Source organism: Parasteatoda tepidariorum, chromosome 2, assembly GCF_982258835.1.
Source record: "Parasteatoda tepidariorum strain Cologne lab strain chromosome 2, Ptep-v5.0, whole genome shotgun sequence".
NCBI classification, from domain to species: Eukaryota; Metazoa; Arthropoda; class Arachnida; order Araneae; family Theridiidae; genus Parasteatoda; species Parasteatoda tepidariorum.
The window spans coordinates 82209578-82236885 of NC_141756.1; the positions used below are offsets into that span (position 1 = coordinate 82209578).

General features: G+C 28.1%; 1 protein-coding gene across 2 annotated transcripts in view; it reads right to left on the reverse strand.

Moving 5' to 3' along the window:
• Positions 1-27055, reverse strand: part of Mctp (multiple C2 domain and transmembrane region protein) — a 227300-nt gene extending 200245 nt beyond the window's left edge. The window contains exon 1 of one of the 2 annotated variants that reach the window (XM_087157608.1): positions 26488-27055. In XM_087157608.1, coding sequence (XP_087013734.1) covers positions 26488-26503 — 16 coding nt within the window. In that variant the 5' untranslated portion in view covers positions 26504-27055. Of the gene's footprint in view, positions 1-217; positions 595-26487 lie in introns of those variants that run through there. The other variant, XM_043038837.3, reaches the window with a different exon arrangement.
• Positions 27056-27308: the final 253 nt, after the last annotated feature.

Here is a 27308-nt window from a genome sequence, read left to right on the forward strand (position 1 = left end):
AAAGAAAAATGTTGCGTAACAACTTATATAGTAGCAAAATAATCTTAATGAATAAGAAAAAGTATTTTAATTTATTTCTCAGGCAACTGGATAACAAGTACGATCTAATATAGCAAAGCCTGCACCAGATTACAATCAACTGCATGTGGATTTAGGAACTGGAAAAATGCTCAACAGATTAGAAAATTAATCGGAAAATGAAACTAAAAAAACTCACCCGCATACACATTTTGAACCAAAAATTTGTTTAATAAGAAAGTCGACATGGTGTGTTCAGCACCCGATAGCATCCAAGACTGCATGGTGATTCTCTGGACTATTGCCAGTTGGGAAGAAAAAAAATTATAGTCAACAGATGAGCTATCCGCAAAGTGTTCCTCGGGCAACCTTGATTAAAACCGTGTAACACCGAAAATGAATTCGAAACCTTTTTCTCGGGGACACGGGTATGTCTTTTCGCATCAAAACAGTTTAGTCTCTATTTTTCCTTCTATCAATTTCAGCTCCTTTTTCTTTCAAAGTTCGATGCGGTCAAAAAAAGAACGTGATTTTGAAAGTTTCACGTCATATATTTCTGGATTGGGTGGTCCGTCAAAGATTCTTTTTTTTTATGTACGCAATAGAATTACGTCAAATCAAGTCAGGCGTAAACCAGATTTTTTTAAAACTCTTTTGTTTGCCCGCGTCATGCTAAGTGGTTAATTTTTGATTGATAGTCATCTTTATATCCAGAGATCCATTTTCTTTTGCGATGCAATTGTTTGCAAACATTTTAAATGTATAATCAAACAGAGCGTTTGTGTTGTATTTTTAAAGTGTTTTTATTAAGTTTCTTGAGGCACAGGGGTGCTCATAAAGGTAGATAAATAGTACCAATTTTAGAAAGGGAACCAACTTTATACTAAATATTTATAATGGTGAAGAAAAATATTACAAATTATATTATAAATAAATTATAAATATTATTTTTAATAAAGTTATATTTATTGTAAATAATAAATATAATTTTAATTTTATAAATGTATTTTTAATTTTATAAATATATATATTTTTGATCGTAGATATTTTTTACCTAAATCAATTTGCGTCCTCACAGTTAAAAATAAAAAATTTATATAAGTACATTTATACCTTAGTTGTACGAAAACGCATAGTAACGCCGTTTCTACAAGCATTTGTTGAATTCCTAATGAGGTTGCTTTACTTCACTGTTAGAATTTTCATTCTAAAATAATGGTAAAATGACCAACTACGGTCTTTTCATCCAATTAACTGTAAAGGTTACGATAAAGAAAAATTTTTTACCTTCATGGTTTTGAAACTGTTTAAACTAGTACAGTTATAAGACCATGAATATATACCTATATGGTTCTTTTAACCATTTACAACTAGCATGCTTTCAGAAGATTAACCGGGCATAGAAACTAGGTTTTTCGTTAAGTAATGGACGTTGGAGAGTGCAAGACACTAGAAACACTTCATATGTTGAAGGGTAGGGAGGAAATATTTTGTTGTCAACGCTAGGACACGAACACCTGCTCTGTCGGTCATAAGACTGACATATTAGCCCTTTCGGTTATAATATGTACCCACCTGCAAAAAGCAAAGTGGCTTCATTAGGTGAGCCAAGTTGGTGCGATAAAATTCTGGTTGTTTAACCGTATTATGTGAAAGCAGTTAATAAACGGTTTTTCTCACAGTTAACAGTTTGATTACTATCTTATTAATTGTTATTTGACTGTTTTGTCTGAATATGATAAAATAACTATAAAATAAATTGTTATTTGTCCATTTTTTCCGAGAAATTTCTAACAATGTATAAAATCTATAGAGTATGGTATCGAATTACATTATCTTTTTACTGTCTTTAAATCAGCCTACGATAGTGTTAATCGTGATTTACTACTCAGAGCTCTTAATCAACTAGGCATTCCAGATAAACTTGTGGGACTTATAGAGTCGACATTAACCAACACTTTATCCTGTATAAAGTTATCTGGTTAACTCACAGAATTTTTTGGAATTGTATATAGTGTGAGACAGGGAGAAGTTCTTGTCTGTCTTCTTTTAAACTTGGTGCTGGGATGGGTAATTTGTGATTCCGGTGTAAACACTCACTAAAATAGCGCAAATCATGGCTTTTGCTGATGATTTGGTAATCCTCGCACAGACAAAAAAAAGCACTGTTGAAAGCAGGTGCCGCTCATAAGAATACTTCAGAAAAGATGCACCTAGTTGTTAACGAAGACAAGACCAAATACATGCCAATTATTAAAACACCTGCAAATTACAAATTTTTAGAAACCGGAAATATTAAATTCGAACTTGTTGACAATTTCACTTATCTTGACTCAAATATTTACCCCTTGACATACGAAGACGTCCGGGAGACGTCATTTGTTTCTTATATCAAAGTAATAATTGACGTGCCTCAGCCGTCTTCAACACAGAGATGCCAACTTGCTCCAGGCAGCAAATAAATATTTTAAAGTGGTAGTTTATCAATTGTGATCCTTGGTTTAATAAATTCAATTTAATAGATTTTTATCTACCACTATTTCTAAATAATTCGTAGGCTTATATAATTTTCCACTTTATAGTAGTTGTGTCATGCTATACCTTTTAAAAAGAAAGCAAAAATAGTCAAATATTTGCAAAATTTAGTTTGCAGTTATTTACTGTTTTTTTTAATTATTTTGGCGTGCCAAGTTGGAATCTCTGTCAACATTCCGTTGCGAGCTGTTGTTCACAGTGCAATCAAAGATCATTTTTATATTAAGAAATGATATGCCAAGGTGTTAATGCTCCAAACCAGTGTTTCCCAAACTTATGACTTTTGTGTACCCTTTCTAAATTGTGTGTACCACTAATTAAAAAATGAATGTATTTTTTACTGTAAAAGAATTGCAATTGAATTAAACAAGCTGTTGACACCACTAATTATTAACTGTTAACTCTGCAAAAAATAGCAAATCGCAAATTTCATGACTAGCTTTGTTTTTAAATAAAAAATTTTGAAATTTTCGTTTGTTGCAAGAAGTTTCGCATAAGAACGCGTACCCCAGCTAAACTGTTCCCGTACCCCTGGGGGTACGCGTACCACACTTTGGGAAACACTGCCTTAAACTATATAAGCACAGAAATAAAGAGATTCATTACAGCAGCTAATCGATGTCCTCATGGCTTACGAACATTTCTTAAAGTCAAAATTGATTGAAAGACGAACAAAAATAATGATGTATAAAACAATCATTAGACTGTGGCATAATTGAAAGCAACCATCATTGAAACCTGGCATACTATTGATGTTACTCTCTTCCGGAATTGGTAAAAGTAAGCAACATCACAAATTTCAAGCCATATAGAAATCTGGTGAGTGTTTTGGCTATAATCATTGGTGGGTTTATTTCGAGGGGACACTTTTTCCTCTCCTTTTTTTACTTCTTAGATTCTCCTCCTGCCCATATGAAGCAAAGACTAAATTAATCCATCTAAATATGTGTTTGGATATTGGCTTACTTAATATACATGTTTGATACACATTGGTTTTCTCAGCTTTTAATTATGGAATAAAATCAAGGAGGCTTTATTTAAGTGAGACGCACTGTAGATAGCAAATTTTTATAAATATTTCTGTAGACGGAAATCATTTTTGCATGAACATTATTTTCTTTTTCATTTCAAAGCGATTATAAGGAACAAATTCATGACCTCTTGCAGTTAATGTCAAAATTGTATTTGATTAAATCAACAAAGATTAAACTCAGTGCTATGTCTTCAATTTGAAATTTAAAAATCGAATGAAAACTATTAAAATTAACATTTAAGAAAAAAAAATGTAAAAATTTGTTATTTTCGATTTTTTTTTTTTTTTAATTTAATGTAAAATTTTTTACTGCTTTGTAATAAACTAAGCCCTTTTACTTAAATCTCTTACTAATCTGCATTGAAAAATAAGAAAACGAAAACGCGAGAAAATAAATCCCTTTCGTTTACAAATTACCTTTGAAGAATTTTCCAGTTCATAAGCTCTCCAATCTTCGTTGAGAGTAAAAAATAAATTCTTCGTGTCTTATAAATAAATTTATGCAATTTTAAACCTACAAAAATAATTTCGATTTTACTTTACATTTCCTAATTATAACGAGAAATAAAAAAATAATGTATATCTTAAATCTCCTAAATAATTAAATAAAAAAATACATATCTTAACTTTCCTAAATAAATAAAAAAAAATACATGTCTTAACTCTCCTACATTATCATACTTTTAATCCCAAAACACGAAGGAGCTTCAATAGATAAAAAATATTTTATTAGTTTTATCTATAGAGCTATAGTTTTATCTATAATAATTTGGTAAGATTTAATGATAAGATAGACTAAATGACACGGCTTTTTAAGTCATAATAAGATTAATCAATTTTAAAAGAAAAATCATTAAAAAAAATTAGTAGCTAAAATAGCAAGCAAATTTTATTTGTAAAACAAAATTTTCATAATAGATTTAGTATAATTAAAATTCTTTTTAAAATTTTATTGCAAAAATGCAATAATTCATGAAACGTGACATTCAAGAACTACTATTTTTATAGATGGATTTCTCGAAAGCAACTAAGTATTCGACAGTGTTTTAAAATAATTAAGCTGTGATAGAGTAGTATATTATCTATATATATATTTCTCTTACACAGCGACAAAAAAAAAGCCTCATTACAACTCCCCGAATGGCAACGCTAGAAAATCGACCAATGATTGCCGCTAAAAATGTCGCATGCCAAATCTAGCTGAGATGGCTCGACATATAGCGCTTTTAAGAACGGAAACTGAAATAACCAGAGAGAGCATAAGCTAGGCGGAAGTGAGTAGTCTTTGTCGATAGTACTATTTTAGTATTTTGTCGAAAGCGCTTTTTTTCACGAATTTATATATTACGAATTTATTTGACGATTTTTGATTTATATCACGAATTTATTTGTTTTACTAGAATTTATTTGTTTATGCAGGTTTTTCCTTTGCAATTCACTTATTTCAATTTTTAATAGACTTAATTATAGCCAAAATTTTAACCTTTTTAAAGAAATATCAGTTTTAGAAATTTTATCTTAAGATTTTATACTATAGCACATTTCTAATAGGTTTAACGAATTACTTGTCATTTATTTGAATTCAAATTTATTTTATTGACTTAGCATTTACTAAAAAGATGTAATTTTTTTTAAAAAAAAGAAGTTATTATATGGATTTGAATGATTGTTTTGAATTCTTAGAATTTTGTGCATTTGCAATGTACCTAAGCTAGTAGCGAGCGAAGCAAACCATATAAGATTGCGTAGCAATTTTCGGGGGTTGGCGAGCGTTAGCGTGCAGGGGGCGCAGCCCACTAGTGTTAAATAAACACTTAAGAATTAAAGCGATATTTAGCTGTGAGAGCAACCACTTTATGCAAAAACTATCTTTTATTACTTGGGCAAATAAAATGCTAGTGTTTGTTATGAAAACATTTCTAACAATACCTATGTGACCTTCCTAGAACGCCATATGCAATCATGCATTAAAATAAAAAATGATTGGCATTAATTTGCTATTAAAACGCATAGCAAATAAATTAAGGAGCTCATTAATTTGCTAGTTATATTAAAAAGCAATTTGAAAACGATTATTATTTGATCTTAGACGTATAAGTAAAATTTACATTTGTTTTGAACATAAAAAAAAAATAGTTCTGTTTGCCGTGTTACAATATTTAACGTCGCACATATTTATCGATTTCATAAATATTTACCAATAAAGACTTACCGACCACTGAATAAACATTTGGTTTAAGAGTTCTACAAGCTTTTATAATAAACAACACTTGATTTAAAAAGAAAGAAAAATTTTAAAAAACGCTTTCATCACCAAAGAAATATAATCTAAAAAATTAAAATTGGGATGAACTAAGATTATTATTAACTCTAAATAAATAAGAAGATAATTTTATGAATATTTTCGTTTAAAATAATTTTGTAACTCATGTTTTATCTGCTCCATAATTTTAAAATGAGTCGGTATCATTATTCAAGTACTTTTCATTAAAGTACTTTAAAATTACATGTTTCCAACGCTAATAGAATACGTTGTATTGATATTTTAATGCATACATTTATGATCACTGATCAAAGATTTATCTGTGCCATAATTTTGCGCACGTTTTATCTGTGCCATAATTTTTAAATTAGTTGGTATCAGGATTCAAGTACTTTTCATTAAAATACTTTAAAATTATATGTTTCCAACGCTAATCGAATACGTTGTATTGATATTTATATACATAGATTTATGATCACTGATCAAAGATTTTTTTTTGTTTTCAAACAATGAACTAAATACTTCTATTTATAAAGGAAGCTATATTTTTCTGGGTTCAGGGAAAGACTTGTGCTGCTAGCCACTGAGGTTTACTGTTTTGCACTCCGTGTAGCTGCATAAAACCTTGCCTCGCAATTGTGGATTATTTTCACTCACAATAATAGTATTGATGGAGTTAAAGTTAGTAGTAAGCAGGAAACTAAAATTCAGGAGGATAGAAATAAGCTGACTTCCAATTTACGACATATTTTCGTTTTCAACTCGGGCAGAAATAACAAACCCTTTACGTTTCATTGTGACATAACTTCCAGGCTGCAGAAATAAGTTCCGCCGAACCAAACCCTCTGCTTACTATCACCTTTTATGATAATGCAATGTTCTAACGTGATATTATATTTTATGACAATAATATGTATACATATTTTAGCTAATCAATTTCTCGACCGTGTAAAATCAATTTATGCCGGGGGAAGCTTTTGTATTAATATAGTTTTGTGTGGTCAAGCACAGCGGACGAGACGAAGAAAAGTTAGAAATTCTAACATAAACTACACGAATAAAGTTAAATTAAATGTACATATTTTTTCGATATGAATCAGCTGATTAACGCAGTTGATAAAATAAAACTAAAATAAAAATAACGTTAAAGTAAAACGAGTAGAATTCTCCTCCCCCCTCCCCCAAAAAAACTCAATTTCTTACTATAGTCACCATAAGATAATAATAAACTTTTAAATCAAAGTATTTTATTGAAATTTTTAATTAGTTTCTCTCGGTTTTTTTGCGCAAAAATGAAAAAGAAATAAACGCATAAGTTACTGTAAACCCCGAATTCGGGTAAATCCTAAGTTTTATCGGTAAGTCCTAGAATTTATCAAAGATACTTGGTAACTCCTATATTTTACCTCTAAAGCTTGGTAAGAGACCAAAATAAAACCACATAAGAATATTTCGGACTTTCACTAAGCAACTTTAGCTAGTTTTTACCGATAAAACCTAGCTTTTACCAAAGTGATTAGTAACTCGTAGATCTTAACAGAACGGCTAGGAGAAAGGCTGAAATGGAATCATATTAAAACATACTTCAGACTTTAACCAAGCCACTTTGATGAAAGCTAGGTTTTAACATTCAAACCTAGGATACTAAAACAAATGCTTAAGTATATGTTATGCATATTAAAAGACAGTAAATACATTATATTCTTCAGCTTAATTTTATTTTATAAAGCATTTCAAGGTAAATTATCAAAATTATTTCACCTATTACTTAAATTAATTATACTATTTCAAAAACTTAAAATAAGAATTAAAGTTCCTAAAGCACTCTTTATTTTTTATTTTTCTAATAAAATCAAACTGCTTGCAACACCGTACAACGTTAGAATAAAAAACTGTTCTACAATCATCAATACCTCATTTCAGACCAAAAATTAAAATTTAGAAACGTAGAAGTAAATTATCAAAACTATTTTTCTGCAATTTAAATTAATTATACTATTTTGAAAACTTAAAATAAGAGTGAAAGTATCTCAAAAACCTCATTATTTTTTATTCTTTTAATAAAATCAAAACTGCTTGCAACAAAGTACAACGCTATCGTTGAAAGCTATTCCAAAATCGTCCATACCTCATTTCAGACCAAAAATTAAAATTTAAAAATGCAAAAGTAAATTATCAAAACTATTTTATCCACAATTTAAATTAATTATACTATTTTGAAAACTTAAAATAAGAGTGAAAGTATTTCAAAAACCTCATTATTTTTTATTCTTTTAATAAAATCAAACTTCTTGCAACAAAGTACAACGTTAACATTAAAAATTATTTCAAAATCATCAATACCTCATTTCAGACCAAAAATTAAAATTTAGAAACGTAGAAGTAAATTATCAAAACTATTTTTCTGCAATTTAAATTAATTATACTATTTTGAAAACTTAAAATAAGAGTGAAAGTATCTCAAAAACCTCATTATTTTTTATTCTTTTAATAAAATCAAAACTGCTTGCAACAAAGTACAACGTTATCGTTGAAAGCTATTCCAAAATCGTCCATACCTCATTTCAGACCAAAAATTAAAATTTAAAAATGCAAAAGTAAATTATCAAAACTATTTTATCCACAATTTAAATTAATTATACTATTTTGAAAACTTAAAATAAGAGTGAAAGTATTTCAAAAACCTCATTATTTTTTATTCTTTTAATAAAATCAAACTTCTTGCAACAAAGTACAACGTTAACATTAAAAATTATTTCAAAATCATCAATACCTCATTTCAGACCAAAAATTAAAATTTAGAAACGTAGAAGTAAATTATCAAAACTTTTTTTCTGCAATTTAAATTAATTATACTATTTTGAAAACTTAAAATAAGAGTGAAAGTATCTCAAAAACCTCATTATTTTTTATTCTTTTAATAAAATCAAAACTGCTTGCAACAAAGTACAACGCTATCGTTGAAAGCTATTCCAAAATCATCCATACCTCATTTCAGACCAAAAATTAAAATTTAAAAATGCAAAAGTAAATTATCAAAACTATTTTATCCACAATTTAAATTAATTATACTATTTTGAAAACTTAAAATAAGAGTGAAAGTATTTCAAAAACCTCATTATTTTTTATTCTTTTAATAAAATCAAACTTCTTGCAACAAAGTACAACGTTAACATTAAAAATTATTTCAAAATCATCAATACCTCATTTCAGACCAAAAATTTAAATTTAGAAACGTAGAAGTAAATTATCAAAACTATTTTTCTGCAATTTAAATTAATTATACTATTTTGAAAACTTAAAATAAGAGTGAAAGTATCTCAAAAACCTCATTATTTTTTATTCTTTTAATAAAATCAAAACTGCTTGCAACAAAGTACAACGCTATCGTTGAAAGCTATTCCAAAATCGTCCATACCTCATTTCAGACCAAAAATTAAAATTTAAAAATGCAAAAGTAAATTATCAAAACTATTTTATCCACAATTTAAATTAATTATACTATTTTGAAAACTTAAAATAAGAGTGAAAGTATTTCAAAAACCTCATTATTTTTTATTCTTTTAATAAAATCAAACTTCTTGCAACAAAGTACAACGTTAACATTAAAAATTATTTCAAAATCATCAATACCTCATTTCAGACCAAAAATTAAAATTTAGAAACGTAGAAGTAAATTATCAAAACTATTTTTCTGCAATTTAAATTAATTATACTATTTTGAAAACTTAAAATAAGAGTGAAAGTATCTCAAAAACCTCATTATTTTTTATTCTTTTAATAAAATCAAAACTGCTTGCAACAAAGTACAACGTTAACATTAAAAATTATTTCAAAATCATCAATACCTCATTTCAGACCAAAAATTAAAATTTAAAAATGTATAAGCAAATTATCAAAACTATTTCTTCTACTATTTAAATTGATTATACTATTTTAAAAACTTAAAAGAGTGAAGGTATCTCAAAAAACTCATTATTCTTTATTTTTTTAATAAAATCAAACTTCTTGCAACACCGTACAACGTTAGCGTTAAAAACTATTCCAAAATCATCAATACCTCATTTCAGACCACAAATTAAAATTCCGAAACGTAAAAGTAAATTTTCAAAACTATTTTATCTACAATTTAAATTAATTACACTATTTTAAAAACTCAAAGTAAGAGTGAAAGTATCTAAAAAAACTCATTATTTTTTATTCTTTTAATAAAATTAAACTTCTTGCAACAAAGTACAACGTTAACATTAAAAATTATTTCAAAGTCATCAATACCTCATTTCAGACCAAAAATTGAAATTTAAAAATGTATAAGCAACTTATCAAAACTATTTCATCTACTATTTAAATTAATTATGCTATTTTAAAAAGTTAAAATAAATCAGAAAGTTTTCAAAAACTCATTATTTCTAAACCTTTTTTTAAAAAAATTCAAAAAGTGCTTGCAACAAAGTACAACATTAGCATTGAAAACTATTCTAAAATAATCAATAGTTCATTTCAGACCAAACAATGGCTTTCACCAGACGGAGTGTATCTGGGCTCGCCATTGTGAATAATCTAGTAAACAATGACAGAAATCAGATATTAATGCATGGATGAACAAGTTTTATAGCACTTCCAACTGAGTACCGTCAAAATTGCCGGAAAAAGCAGTAGCTGTAAAATATGGAAACTTTTTTTTATTTTATCAGCTGTTAAAAAACTACTTGAAAAAGACAGCTACGAAGCCTCAAAGTTTGTTTTTTTATCTCCTAAAAACAGTAAAATTGATTTATGACATATTAATGCGATTTATACACATTTGGATATTGACATAAATACTTTATTTGATTTTGTTATTTTGTCAAAGAGTATTTTATAAAAGCAAAATCTGAAATATTTGAACAAAGCTGAATTTTAAAGAAACTTTACAAATTAATTTTTTTTTGTTCATATGATGTTAGAATTTATTTGAAAAGGAAAGAAAGAATAAAAGAACTAAATTTGTATTACAATGAATTATATTTACTGAAATTCAATATGAATTCATAATATAACATTTTACATAATTTATACTGAATCCCTGCAGAGTCTTGTCTACAATGCTTTACCGCTATTAATATGCCAGCCATCTCATTATGGAGGATATAACTTTTAATCAAATGCACTAATTAAATAGATTTGAATGTCAGCCATGAGGACTGAATTGATTAAACTTGGTTCTACTTACAAAGACTCTTAATTTATAAATGCATAATTTTAATTCAAATAGTAAATAATTTATTACACAGATTTCATTAACTGTGCATGAAACATGCATAAGACGGATTATTTTGAACCAAGTTTATTTAGTCTTTCTAAGACTCGTTCGTATGAATAATTATGAAAGTCTTGTTGAAATAAGAGGTGCTTTTGTTTTCAAAAATATTTTGTATTACATCCAAGTTAAAAACAAACAAAAAATAAATGAATATAGCATTTACTATTTATAACTGTGTGCACCCACAAAAGCAGCTTAATCAGTTATTTACCAGAAAAAGGAAACAAAAAATATAGAGCTTAAATCAAGTCTTAATAATTTAAATCGACTATAGCTTTGATGAAAGCCATGCAACCAATAAGCACACAGGTTTTAAAATTAATCTACTAAAAAATTGAATGTGTTCATATAATATTTTAAAAGTTTTCATAAATTTATATGGTTACAGTCGTACCCCTATTTAAATAAGACGTTAAATCCCGATAAAAATTTCCTTATATGGAAAATTCGTTAAATAGAAAATCATCGTTTGAAATACTTAACCCTTTCCTTCTCGCTCCCGTGAAAATGACGGGGTGAGGTTTCGCCCTCTATTTCTCGCTCCCGTGATATTTCCGGGCTGGAGTGTTCAATAGTAACGCGACAGTAAGAATAAAACTTATTCATTTATTTTGCCCGGAAAACATTTTATTTCTCTTTTTACACACCATATGGCAGTACCAGGATATTTTTAAGTTAATTGTGGACAGTTAGTTTATTTTAAACTGGATGTCACCACTAATCAGGGATACAGGAATAAAAAAATAGGCACTTTTATGACCGTTTTCTTGGAAATTAACCGATCGTTAAGGGGTTAGACAACACAAAACAGGTTTAAAATTCATAAACACTAGAAATAATTAAAATAGCAATTGTTACACCTTTACTTGTTTTTAACATTTCATCATATGAAAGTTCGGTGATTTCTTCATCATTTCTGTCTTCGCCTTCCTCACAATTTATTGCTGTATTGTTTTTATTTTTCACACTGTCCAAAATATACGATTCAGTTAATGTTTCTGTGGTTGCAGCTTGAGAATCAATAAAAAGAAAATCATTGATCAGTACATTATTGTTAATTTCGTGGTTCTCTCTTAGCTGTACCCATATTTTTTTTAAAGTTCTCCTAAAGGAATATCATCCTCGTCTTCCGCACCTTCCAAATTCGCAGCGCTGACTACGAATCCAGCTTTAGAAAAACTATTACGAATAGTACGATTTGTAACAGCATAGTTCCATGCTTTAGGAATTTCTGTTATGTTTTCTCTTTAATTGATTTTCGGAGTGGATTCCCGTATGAAATGCAAACAAAAAGTAAAAGAGATTTTGCTACTTTTTCTAAAAGTTAAGTGGCTGCGAAAATCAATTCAAAGTCATTTCCTTCCTAAAATGCGTTAACAAATTTGAAATATCCTGAAAAATTTTGGGAAATAATGAAAGTGGATTTCAAGGAAAAGTTCGTTAAACAGAAAATTCAATTCCCTATTTGGAAGCTATTTTAGGAACAGATTTCCAAACTGTTCTTGGTTCCTCCAAAAAATCACAAAATGGAAGTTCGTTAGATAGAAGTTCGAATGTATTTCTTTTTTTAAAAAAATTTATACAAAGTGTTATTTCAATATTACTATTTTTGTACTTTACAGATCATAAGAACGCAACTACAGAGTTGAAATTTGACGTACTGACGACTAAAGAACAAACCTTAGCACTGAGAGAAATTTTGAAAGACGTTGAACAATAATTTCCTTGTATAAAAAATCATTTCTCAGCATTTATCTTTGGGGCATATACTTGAAAATTATTAAAATGTATTTATGCTTATGCTTTTAATGTCTAAATACATGTTTATTCTTTTTTATGACTCATTAATAATAATATGACTAACACTACCAAATTTGATACTAAATTCGTAGGTATAAAAAATTTATCTAAAAAATAGCATATATATTTGAAGAAGCTCTACAAAAGATTATGATTTTTGTTTCTACTTTTTTAAAACTTATCTACCTTAAAAATTATATCCTCTCCCATTGAGTAAAAAATCTTGCTTATAAAAGTATGCTAAAAAATTAATGAGACGAAAACTTCATAGCATTTATCAAGATTCAAGATACTTAATACGTTATACTTTATATACCTAAGACTGCTGGTTTTTATTCATGTATTCAATTGATTCACAATGCAATAAGTGGGGATTTTCAGGTGTGTTACACTGTAAAAAATTCCAAATCAAATTGCAGTGGAAAAATACCCGTAAAATCTAATTTTACCGGAACATCTTACGGAACAAGAAATCTGATATGCCGTAATTTTTACAGTAGTAAGTTTCGACAAATCACTGAATCACTCTAATGAAACAAATATTACTGCAAAAATTACGGTAAAAATGGTTTTACGGTTAAATTGGATTTTACGGTAAAAATTGTTTTTACAGTAAAATTGGATTTTATGGATGATGCACCCACAGTGTCGGTACTTTGAGTGATCCAGAATTTTTCACAATGTTCCTGGTCTTACTTTCTACCACTTCGCGATTTAATCTGCATTTTATAGCGGTAGATAGATTTTTGTGTACATAGATGTTTGTGTCTTGTGTATTCTAATTGTTGTGTGGCTTATTTGGGCATATCTTCCCTCTTACCACTATTTTACAGAAACCAAGAGTCTATAAACGAGTTTTAAACTGTCAAAGTATACAATTTCAGATTTATTGGTGTTTATTATATAATTATTAATTATATTAGCGTTTATTACCATGTTATTAGCGTTTAATTATCTAATTTGCCTACTAGTTTTATCAGTGGGATATTTAGACGCATTATTTAAATAAAACGTGTTGCATACCGTGAATAATAAAAAATAATACGATGAACATATTGACCCAGACTTACACCTAGAACCAATATTTCCAGCGGCTTATAAATCCTATCAATATCGTTAGTTTTAATAAGGTTATGGTAAGTTGAAATTATTTTTCAAATTAACTTTAGCAAAAAAATTAATAAATAAAAGGCATATTTCGTTTATCTTCTGATAAAAAAAATTTAAAATAACAATTTTACGTACAAAATAGCAAAATGATAATCATTAATTTAAAAACAAAATCAGTTTAAATAACAAAATTGTAAAAAGTGTGGATAATTTATTACGTTTTGATAGGGCGAAATCTTAAATATTTTATTTGAGTAAACAAAAAATCATTTTACAAATCCTTAACAAAATTCAAGATTTACAGTTATTTTCTTAATTCCATGCCAAAAATTTCGATTCTGATACCCAGGAGAAAAAAAAATAACCATTAATATTTTCCTACCACAAAAGAATACAAATGTCACAATTTACGGAATTATCCTGAAACGTAGCCAGAAAGTGGTAAAACTGCAAAAAGTTTGTTTTCATATGTTTCAAATGGCCCTAACTTCTTGCAAGCTTTTTACTATTTGTATGCTTTTAATTAGTTAAATAAGGGAGGAGGTATTTCATTTAATAGCTGCCAAAAGAAAGTTGCCAGCTGTTTTGAAAATGAAAGCTAGCAATCGAAAGGGTGAAACCTGGAACACCGCCAAAAATCTCCATCCCATTGTTTCAAAAATGTTCTGAATATCGAACAGATGAGTTATTTACGAGAAAACTAGAGCTCTTAAATTTAATATGAAGTTGATGTCATTTAGCTTTTAGTGCGAATATATGCCACGGGAATAAAGTGCGATATTTTTTTTTTTTATGTGTTATGGAATTTTCTTTAAACATATTTTTGATACTTTTTTGTTTTTTTGTATTAATTCAGATCAAAATAAGCGAAAAATATTATATTTAGCATTTTAATAATTTATAGTTATGAAATACAGTATGAAACACAGGTGTCTTTTTCAGCTTCCAACCACGGCTCACTTCCAAACAATACTTTTTTCAAATTTTCACTTAGTTGCAGTTATTTACACCTAAGAGAAAAAAGTTATTCATCATTGAAATTTCTTTAATTTACAAAACAAATTGTTAATAAATTTTTGAATTTGAATAAAAAATAGTTTTCTTCAAACTACTTTTTTTTTTTTTTTATATTTAAGTACAAATATAATTCCGATTATCTAACCGATTTTTCTATTATCTATTAGACTGTTTTTACAAACTGTTATTATTTTATCCAAAAAGTTTTTAATAAATTAAAATAAAGTAAAAAATAGCCTAACAAATTTAATTACTTTTTTTTATTTTTTATGGCCACCTTAAATTAGATTTCCGTTTGTAATAAATTCAATAATGTAAAATAATACTTAAACATATAATATCAAAATTAATTTTCAAATTTAAAAATAAAAAAGAAAGTTTTGTTTCAAAAAAAAAATACCTAATTAATTAAGAAACACTTCTTTATATATTCTTTTCAATAATAAATTACGTTCAGAACAAGGTAACGACGGCGATCACAAAGTCAGTCCCACTGAAAATAATATACAAGAAACGATATCAAGTCGCGACAAAGAAGAAAAAAAACTAAGAGGTGCGGAAACAAACATGCGAGATCACGATATATGTTCTCAAAACTGATTCTACCACTCATCAATCAAGGCCGTATCTAACGATGTAATCAATATAACGATACGAACATCGTCTTCCCCAGCGCGAGTTGGCATCGGAACGTAAGAGATCCTTGCGGGTCTTGTATCGCTATATCGTATATAGCTATATCGTTCGTCTTCTTTACTCGACGACTTAAATCAGATTACTGATGCATCGCCTGGAACGAAAGTCGCTGTATCGGTCTGCCGATACAGGCGTTAAACCGATATGTCGCGATACATCGATTTATAGCCCAGTCCTACCGGTGTCCCATTCTCCGTCAAAGGGTTAAAACGCAAGGAAGCTTCTACAAATGATATGAAATACCTCTTTATCGCAGAAACAATTTAAATATTTCCAATTAATTGAAAAGCCCATAAATTAATTTGGACATTAAAAAAAAAGGATTGACATTTAAAAAAAAAGTTAAAAATTCGTTTTTCCGTTAAAGCTGATCTTTAATTTTAATAGCATTTCGTCATTTAGTTCACAAAGTCGGGGCTCTCAGTTATTCACAACATTTACAATATTTTTTTTCGTTCTCCTTTAAAGTTTAGTTTTTGTTACTTAACTAATTTTCAATATCAGCTCGTTATTTACATATAATTTTTTTTCCAATGCCCGCCTAGGGAATGACCTACGACATACAGGCATCTGAAGGGCAGATTTGTTGGCCACTTTTCTAGGGACATCATATAAAGTGGGCAAACGCTGCTCCCACAGTAAGGACGATAGTACAGAGAATGAAAGAACATCCATGCCTTGCTCGGGATTCGAGCCCAGGACCTTTCTGCTGCAAGGCCTGTTCCCTGACCCCTACACAAGCCGGTCGGCTATTTACACTATTTACACATCATTGTTTTAGTAAACAAAAAAAAGTTTGTTTCTCGACGATAAATTGAATACTGTTTATATTTCTACAATTTTAAACAAGTCGGGTATGTAACATTTATCTTTGAAATAGATTTTAAAAAACTAATTTTTATGTATTGCAAAACTAACATAGCTCCCTCTCTCAATCAGTCTCTAATTAATCATTTTCAAAACCGTTTGTAAACTATTTTTTTCTCACATTTTGAAAAGATATATTATTATGATTTTAAAAAAAAAGAAAGAAATTTATGAAAACTCTTTTTTTAAGAAAATGGTGATGTAAACTGCAACTTTTGGAAATTTCTAATTTCCAATTTTTAAGTTTTGTTTTGAAATTTACTAAAGCTGAGCGGGTAAGTTTTCCCACTAAAATAATAGGTTGAGGAATTTAAAAAAGCTAGTTTTAATCTGAAAAATTTTTAAAATTGAATTTCCCGAACCTTTGATTCTCGGAGAAAATAATAGATATAAAAATTCATACAGAAAATACAAGCCGTGCCAATTTGATTGATTATCATTTTCATCGTAAATGATTTGTTATATAGTACATGCATAACTACTTTGGAAAAGATAAATTACCTTACTATTATCACCTTGATATTATGCATATGTGATTTATAATATTTGCCGCTGAAACATATTACATGCAACTGCATTAATATACAGATCATTATTTAACCATACTTCACCTACATTTGAACTATATTTTATGAAAATGGATCTGCAATGTTCGGTTACATCAAACAACAGCTTAGTCAACGAATGAATTATATATTAACATAAGAATAACATTGAAATTAGAATTTATAATTGAAAAAAATTGCTTGCAAACATTAAACTACCATAAACTCGATGATTTTCTCGGTGATAGACTCGTTTTTTTTTCATTAACTATTATAATTGTTATTAGACTTCTTAAATGAAATAAAATAAATTGAAAATTATTCATTATTCCAACAAAAGTTGTTGAACCGAAGGTCATTTATAGCTTCATTCGTATCCTGGCAACCAGACAGCTGGCATTGATAAGACTTAAAAATTCTTATTTATCAAAGATCATTCTTTAGAGTTCGGCATAGTTCAAGAAAAAGTCACGTTTTTTTACGATGTCTGCCAATCAAATTTTGAAATGATTGTAGTGGTCGTGATAAGAGATGAGAGTGAATGAAAGTAGCAAACATTTTTTTTTTTGAATTGATAAGTCTGAAGGGTTAAATAGAGCTAGATGAATTGGTTTCTTTTTAATTCTTATAGGGTGTTATAAACATGACGCAATTTCAAACCTATCGGTGTATAATTCACTGTTGCGTCATAAGTAAAACAAGAACGGTATATGTCGCTTTGGCGAAAAATTCATACAGTTTTAGAAGAAAAAACGGCCAAATTTGGAGGGAGAAATTCTATAAATTAGTGTTCATGCAAGCTCCAGACTTCAAAATATAGTTTACCTAACAAAATATAAATGTGAAACTTCAAAGAAAGGGGCAAATGTAAAGTGCCTGATTGCTTATACATTGTTAAACCAATACAAATTTACGAATAGATTATACCCGGCAGCATAATCTGGTGCAAAAGTGCCACAACCTTAGATAGCTCTACTTGTCAATTTGTCCGGCAGCGTTACGGACGGTCCAATCATAGTCTAAAAAGTAAATTAGTCTTTGCTTCAAAAAAAACAGTATCATTTTGGAAGAGGGAAAACTTTTACTTCATTTTCTAAACAAAAGTGTAACGCTGTTTTTTTTTTTTTTTTTTTTTTGGTTTTTTTTTTTATGTGCGTGATACTCCATTAGCTGAATTAGTCAACAGTAATTATATAAAGTAGCAATTACATGGTAGTTATATATCGCGGATTCACTTTAAAAGTGATGCAAAATTATAAAGTGTTTAAGTGCCATATTGTTCTTTAGACATTTAAATTGTTTCTTTACACTTTTAATATCACTTGTTGTCATTAATCGTGACATACTGAAAACTCCATTGTATTTAGTGTTAACAAATCACAAAAGAATCAATGGCTAGCTAATAAGTATCCCAAACTCATTTAATTGAATACTTTTTTTACGTTATTTACATACAAAGTATTCTTGTTTGTTTTTGCCTTTAATAAGTAGTTGATATACAAAGAAATTTCTTAACTTATATTTAAAGAATTCTCTGTAAATATAAAATTTATCCACACTACAGAGTGAAACACGTAGGTGATATTATTTAAATTATTAACAAAAATCCCAAATATTAACAAATCATTTATCAGTTTTTCAATGCTTTGAAATACGCTCTAATTTATTTTTTTCTTTTATTCTGTTACTTTTCATTGTTTTATTTGAAAAACGATCGTCATAAAATAGAATAAAATTTCAGTTCAGGCTCAACTTATTTAAATATGAATGGTTCTCAAACTTACAAAAAATATTATTTTTAATTTTTTTATTTAAAATTTTTAAATTAGAAGCCCGGATTTTTTTGAAACAACAGTATTTATTCTATTAACATTCACCATATAACTGCTCTGAGAAACTACCAACACCATCTAGATATGTTTTTTATAACTGGAATATTAAGAAAGGAGAAGAGTTCAGTGTTTTGCTTCTATCGAGCTGTATTGTGAACACAACAGAGATCTGAGATCTCTGTGCCTATCATGTGTCGATAAAAATAAATAACATTTAGAGAGTTTGAGTTCATGTGGTTAGTGAAATATGAGCTAACGACGCGTGCTGCGATAGAAAGAAAATGTCACAGCCTTAACAAAGAGTTCAATATTTATAATAAAGATTTAATTTTGATTACTTATACACTATTCAAAAATTATCAAAAAATATACTGTTACCATCAAAATGATGATGGAATTTCCTAGCAAGCATCATAGTTTTCGAAAAATAAATTTTGTGTCATCTAACTCTAAGCATATTTTAGTCTTTCCTTAAGGACAAGTTTTTCAAAAATTTACATCTGTACATTTAATCATATAAACCAATTATTATTCGGCTTACACTTATCTTCTATATATTGTTTTTATCGAACATAAAAACTTCCGCTTCAGAAATATCTTATAGTACATAGTACAATGCTAAATGTTGTGCTTTTTTATCCCATGTGCCATTTTCGCTTCTCAACCATCGAATAACTCTGTCTTTTATCAGATGTTACCAACTAGTCGTAAAATTTTGAGACTAGCAAGGCTGTTAGCATTCTTTCAAATTCTGTATTCAGAAAACTCAGCGGGAATAAGTGAGAGAAATTGCATCTTTCTGGATATTTCCGGAACGTGATACCCATAAAAGCAAGAAGCTTTTCCAGAATAAAAAGATAGTAAAAGACTGACTTATATTCGTATAAAGAAACAGAACACAAAAACTGTAATAGCTATTTTTGAAAGTTGTAAATGTACTGCATAAACTTCGCCAATAGCTTTAATATGAAAAAGACTATGAGACAACTGAATTAATGTTAGTAAGAACCTTATCCAATACTACTCTGAGAAGAAAGTATGGTCAAAACTATCAGAATAAGGTAAAATTTAACATGTTTCAGGCTCTATGGGATCACCAAAAAGCTCGGTAATTTTTACCGAAACTCTTTGGTAATGATTTCGGTAAAATTAACAGTAAAATATAGTTTTATAATATCTAATAAAATTTGGAAAATGTTGTCAAATATGTTAATTTTAGCGTAATACCTTAGAGCAAGTCATAAAAACTATTTTTTCGGTTAGATTTACTTAACAGTTTTGTATATTTTTACTAAATGTGTAGTAATAAGAACTGTAACTTTGAAAATTAGAATTTCCAATAAATCGTTACCATATGAACGGAAAAATTGCTTAATGATGGTTTAAATACTGTATAATTTGGTTCTGATAACCAGAACTATGTTGTTGCTTTTTATCTTCTAATTTTTTTAACTAAACATGTTGTTATCATACTGTTAGAAATCGCTCAGAAAGAATTATTAAATAACAATTTATTTAATTGTCATTTTACTATATTCAAACAAAACAGACAAATAACTGTAAATAAGATGGTATTCAAACTGTTAAAGGTGAGAAAAACCATTTATTAACTGCTTTCACCTAATACAGTAAAACAACCAGAATTTTATCGCAACAACTGTGTCCACCTAATGAAACCAGTTGGTTCAGTGCAGACGGGTACATATTATAGCTTTAAGGGTAAATCTGTCAATCTATGATCGACAGAACGAGGTTCGAGCCCCAGCGTTGACGAGAGCAAGGAAGCATTTGTTTTTAACCTACATGCCAACGTTGTATTTCTTATAACTACATTTTACTTTGCATTCATGCTTATAAAGAAACTTTTTTTAAAAATAATGTTATTTTAAGGTCGGGCGATGAAGGATTAGAGATTTTGTGAATTTCAGTTTAGTAAATTTGTAGCCAAGTAATTTTTTTGTTCGCTTATATTCACCAAATGAAATCCTTTGAAAAAAAGGATTAACTTATGAAAAATTAAAAAAAAAAAATAAAATAGAAATTTTAAAAAAGAAAAAAATTTATGACTTTTTCTAAAAATAAAATATGTATTTTCCTCATTAGAAAAATAATTTGATTCAGATGAAAAAGAATCAAATTAAGATGCCATATGCTTGATTTGATTTTTAAACTAACTTATAGTTAAAAAAAATTAATAATAAGATCATCGTAAAGTGGATCTTTAACCTTTTGTTTAGTCTTTTTTTTTAAATCAAAAAGGATTTACAGAGTTGAATTTGGCATTTCATGCTGACAAAACATATAAGTTCTTAATGTATAAATTTTATAATTTATGATTTTTATGAAATACCACATCAGTGTTTCAGACCAGTACCTAACTAAATAATTCTTAGTATTTAATCAATTCTTAAAATCAGTTCCTATCATTAATTTTAGAATGATAATTATTTTAAACACTTTCCGAAACATTAAATTACAGCTCTAATCATCTTCAGGATGTTAAATAACAGCTATTCATTATCGAAAATTCTTTCAAAGTCATTATTAAAAACTGCGTTTTCCTCATTTTTGAGTGTCTAATGAGGACAGTTTAATTTTTACTTGATTTAGAATTTTTTTATTTACTCTAGCAAATGAATCTTTTATCCGTTATCTTTCTAGTAATTGGCTCTTACCTGTCTGAAGTTGTCAGGTACTTTCCCTTATCTTTGTTTCCGTATCAAAACTAGTGTTTATTTATTTTTAACAATTAAAAGCATCCCGAAGGTAAAGAGCTCCTTTTTTTGTTTGTTTAAGAATGAAAACAAAACCACTAACTAAGTATTTTCTTTTTCTCTTTTAATCATAATTGTTCTTAGTGTTTTATACAAATATTTTTTTTTCTATAATAATAAGGCCCGTGTTTTTATAACATTTGGTTTATTTTGTGTATTTTTAGAGATTTCATTTTCAAGGTTTTTTTTTTTTTAAATTTTAGAATATTTTTGTATTTTTAAATTTTCAAGCTCCCTTTTTAATGTTTTCTGATTTTTCGGTACAGTGTCGCTTTTTTATGATGCTTCTTCATTTAGAATTTTTTTATTTACTTAAGCAAATCACTCTTTCATCTGTTATCTTTCTAGAATCTTATCTGCCTGAAGTTGTTAGATTCTTTCCCTTATCTTTGTTGCAGTGTCTAAACTAGTGTTTATTTATTTTTAACAATTAAAAATATCCAGAAGATAGTAAGCTCCTTTTTTTGGTTCTGCAGGAGCGAAAACAGAAACACTAACTCAATATTTTCTTTTTCTCTTTTAATCAAAATTGTTCTAATTGTTTTATACAAATATTTTTTATTTATCTTACAAAACCTTTTTGATAATATTTTTAGATATCTCTTCTTTTATTTTTTTATCCCTATAATTTAATTGTAAGGATTGTAAGGTTGCAAGGATACCCTCTTCTAAGGATTTTTTTTTTCAAATTTTTTGAGTATTTTTGAGATTTTGCAAATGTATTTTCGCATTTTGCATTTTAGGATTTCTTTTTTAAGGGCGAAAATATAAACAAAACAGCTCACTATTTTTCTTTTAAACAGATCTGTTCTTACTGTTATCATACAAATATTTTTTATTTATAATATGAAAATTTTTTGATAACATTTGACTTATTTTGTATTATTCGGATAACTTTTTTTTTTCTTTCATGGTTTTTTTTTTTTTTTTTCAAATTTTAAAGCAGTTTTGGATTTTGAAAATATATTTTTACATTTTGCATTTTAGGGCTCCTTTTTTAATTTTTTATGATTTCTTTGACATAGGGTCTCTTTTTACAATGTTTTTTATTAATATTTTATTCATTTATTTGTTTTTACATAACATAACATGACATAAACATATTATTTTCCTCTTTTTTTTTTCTTTCTTAAGTCGAACTGTTCTTAGTGTTCCATACAAATATTTTTTAGCGGTTTCGATAACATTAGGTTTTTTATTTATTTTTTATTTATTTTTTTAATTTTATTTTTTCCCTTTTAGGGATTTTTTTTTCTTTTAATTTTAAGAGTATTTTTGAGGTTTTGAAAATGTATGTTCGAATTATATATTCAAAGGCTGCCTTTGTAAAGTTTTATGATTCTTTGGCACAGTACCATTTTATTTTCTGATGTTGTTTTTGGATCGTGGTAGCCCGGTGGTTAGAGAATCAGACTCTGGACCGGAGAAGCCGGGATTCGATCCTCGACTCCGCTAAGGCCTCGAGTATACGAGCGATATACGAGCTCGTAATATCTGTGGAATCGAAAATCCTGTGGTCGGTTGCTTAGCAATACCATAAGCGCAGGGATCTGGAAAAAAATTCTGACCCCTTCAGATCTAGGTCTGAATTAAGGAAGTGGCCTCGCGAATCAGATCTTTTCTGCAGAGGATCAAAAATTGGGATGGTATGTCTTCGAATCATCCCCAGGTCTGTTTCCCAGACTGTTACCAAAATGCTCTTACCTACCTTCAATATGTTTTTCTTTTATATTATAACTCACAATATATAATTTGTTTATGCTTTATGTTATTTTTTCCCATATAACATTTCCTTCAAACTTGAATGAAAATTGAAACACAGATTCTTTTACTACACGTATTTTAAGACAATCACAAGTAGATTAAAAAAAAAATTATCTACTTGTGATTGTTGTGTACTACTTGTGATAAGATTGAAATTTAATTTCCAATTAATTTGTGATCAGATTGAATTGAAATTAAGAACTTTATTTTCCTTTTATATTATTTTTTCCCATATAACATTTCTTTCAAACTTGAATGAAAATTGAATTACAAGTTCTCTTACTACAAGTATTTCAAGACAAGAGTTGCACAAGTAGATTAAAAAATAATCGACTTGAGATTGTTCTGCACTTTTTGTGATCAGATTAAAATTCTGCTTTAATTTTAAGGGAATTATTATTTTAATTTTGAGAGCATTTTTGCAAGGCATATTTAGGAATATTTTAGGTTATCAATATTCTGGTTCTATTTTGGAAGATAATTAGATTAATCCAAATTAAACTAACGTTTTGATGCACTCGTTTTATAAATCACAAATGCTAACTTTTTTAAACTTAATTTAAAAAAAAAACACCATTCAAATTCAATAAAATAATAATGCTTTATAAGCATCAGTCTCTCATTTCATAAAGCATTCATCCTTTTTGAATTAGTAAAAGGCAGATACAGAAGACATAGTTGATAAAGCTTAACACATTTAATTGTTTTTTAAAAAGTTTTGAAAAAAGCGATATTGCATCAAAAAAGAAAAGTAACATTTCTTTAATGATTAATGCCAGATCTAAAGATAGTATTTTTGAGTGGTCAGTTTTATTGTACAATTAAAATTACTTGTTAATCATTTGTCATGATTTAAAGACGCTATAATAGATAAATGCATAAATAATAAAAAACTTATTTAATCAAAAGCATAACACATATTGTACTTAAAGCAGGAATTTAAAAAATTTCCTAAATTTTGATTTTAAACTAGCATTAAATTTTTAAGACCAAAAAATTAAAAATAAAAGCTTTTATTTTATTTATTAATATATTTATTTATTTGTTGTTGATGACGATAAAGACATCATCGAACCCTTATCGTCTTTAATATTTTTAATATTATTTATTTAACCTTATATTTAATGTTTTTAACAGAGTTCTAAATCTGTTGTACTAAACTGCATTCATCATCTCGTACAAAATTAAACAGTTTATTTATTTTTTTAATCTGAATTCAAACAGTTGTTAAAGATAAGAAACATTGCCTCAGTTTTCAATCGGAATAAGTTAAGGTGGATGAACAATTTAAGAGCATAGATTAATATAATAATAAGCAACATTTTCAAATCATTCTGAAAAGCATTTTTGGAAGAAAAAAAACTCAATAGTAACTTCCGTATAGGCAATAAGATGTTTCTCTCTATATACATACTCTATATCTAGTTAAAATTCCAAAAACTTGTTTATTTATTTGAGAACAATACTGGGGGACTATTTGGTGAAGAAAAATTTCACATTTTGAACAAAAGTAGTTTTTCACCGTATTGCGTCACTTAGATTCTAACTGATATTGTAGTCTAGACAAGATTTCCTATTCTATAGATTAATTTGGTTCGTGGGCTCTAGAAATTAAACTTTCGTAACTTAGAAAAATAATCTGGACTTGTGTTGGTCTTAGAAACGAATCGCCTTTAATGGTTAATGCGTAGAAGAATTTTCTTCCTTTGCGTTATTACTCCCAGTTTTGGTTAAATTTCGCACAGTTATTTTTGAGCAAGCAAAGATGATGTTTGGAAAAATGTTTGGTTACATAAAATGTCATTTTAAGATTTAATACAATAAGGAATTTGACTAATATCAATTTTTTACCGAACTTAAAACCACAGAAATTTAAAAACTTTTTTTTTCTTTCATTTTTTTTAAACACATTCTTTTTACCTGGATTTAAAAATAAATGCTGCAATAAAGTACAATAAATATTAAGTCGATAATACATATTACTAAATTAAAATTTTTATATTTTAATCTGCGCAATACGACAATTTTTTAAAAGTAACAGTTATAATATTTACTCGTAAAATATAACAAAATTTCAAACAGTTAAAATGTAAATATCCACTAAACCAGTTAGTTTCAATATCATCAAGTATTTCACGGTAAATTATGTTTATTGCTTTTTAAAATCACATTATCTTAAATTTATTTTAAACTATAAAGTGAAAATAGATTTATTTTTCGAGATGTGATACCTTTTTTCCCCTTTTTTAATAAATTTTAATCCATTCTTGATTTTATAATTTTATATTAAAAAAGACGGTAACTTCTATAAGTTAAAAACAAATTGGACATAATGTATATCATCAGCATTATTATAAAATATCGGAAAGATTTCTTCCTTAATCCAAATTTTAATTTTTCTTCTTCATTAGTTGACTTACTAGTCCCACATATTTCTTATGCTGAAGGTTAGCGGAAAAACAGGCACAAAAGCAGAACAAATTTTGATAATGCTCATATATTTGCAGCTTTCTAAATAGTGGAGGAGGAAAAAATTAATAAAAAATGATACTAAACAAACCGGTTTTTTACAATCGAAAGGAATATACTTTCCTTATTATTTTATTTTGGCGGAAAAGAAAAACACATGCTTTTTGGTAGTCTCTTTCTCCAAATTTAACCCACCTTTTTCTTCGACCACAAACCCACTTAACACCTAAGTCCCAAACAAGAACAACAGCATGCTAAGCAGAGAAAAAGTTTTTCCCTAAAGCCCGAAACAGGCAAGGTCGTCCGCTGTAACAAAGTTTTTTTTTTTTATTGCATCTCGGCGTTGTTGACTGTTTCACGCTGTCATGACTACTGCGGTCGAAGTACTGCAGTAAAAGCACGAGGTTTGGAGATAAACAAAAGGAAAACGAAAGGTAGGGTACACGAAAGAGTTGGACTCACCTGCGTCGGCATCCATGATCTGAAGATTCACTTCGTTCAGCTACGTTGTAAACATTTGGATAGAATATAAAAGGAAATTTCCCGCGTTCCTCTACACTTCTCTAGAAATCGTCTGCCGAAAAGAGAGGTTTTCTCCGCGATCTCTTCTACTCTCAGTCTATCGATCCTATGGAACAAAAAACGCATGCGCGTCACTACCATTCACCACGCATATTTCGTGTGTAATATTCGCGCTAATTTACGTATATAAGCTTCTAATACTATCAATTCATTACTGAGTTTCATTTCACTTCATTTTCATTTAATACAAAAAAATCTTTTTATATATTACTAAAGATTTTGTTTTTTTTTTTTTTTTTAAATGGAAAAACTGAAACTACGTTTGAAAACTTTCAAATAAAATTTATTTTCAAAACTTTTCAATCACCTGAACATTTTATGTCTGCATGATTTGCAGCAGAACTAAATTGTTAAATAACTATAGTTCATATAGTGGGAGAGTTGTAAGAGAAAGAAGAGAAGAAAGAAAAAAAAAGGGTGTTACAGTGATCAGTGAAATTTCTCGTCTGTTTTATCATCTGTTCATTCTATTCTTTGTTATCAATTCAATCATAAAACATCATATCAGAAAAATATCAAACATTTATTATATACACAGTACAAAGTTGTTAGTCAGTAAAGGTTTTTTTCCTGATAAGTGAGCAATAATATTTTCCTGATAGTGATAGTAATAGTATACATAATAATGGTGTAATATTTACGTTAATAAAAAAATGCAACAGAAAATAACGAAGATTTAATATTTATACATTTTTGCTTTC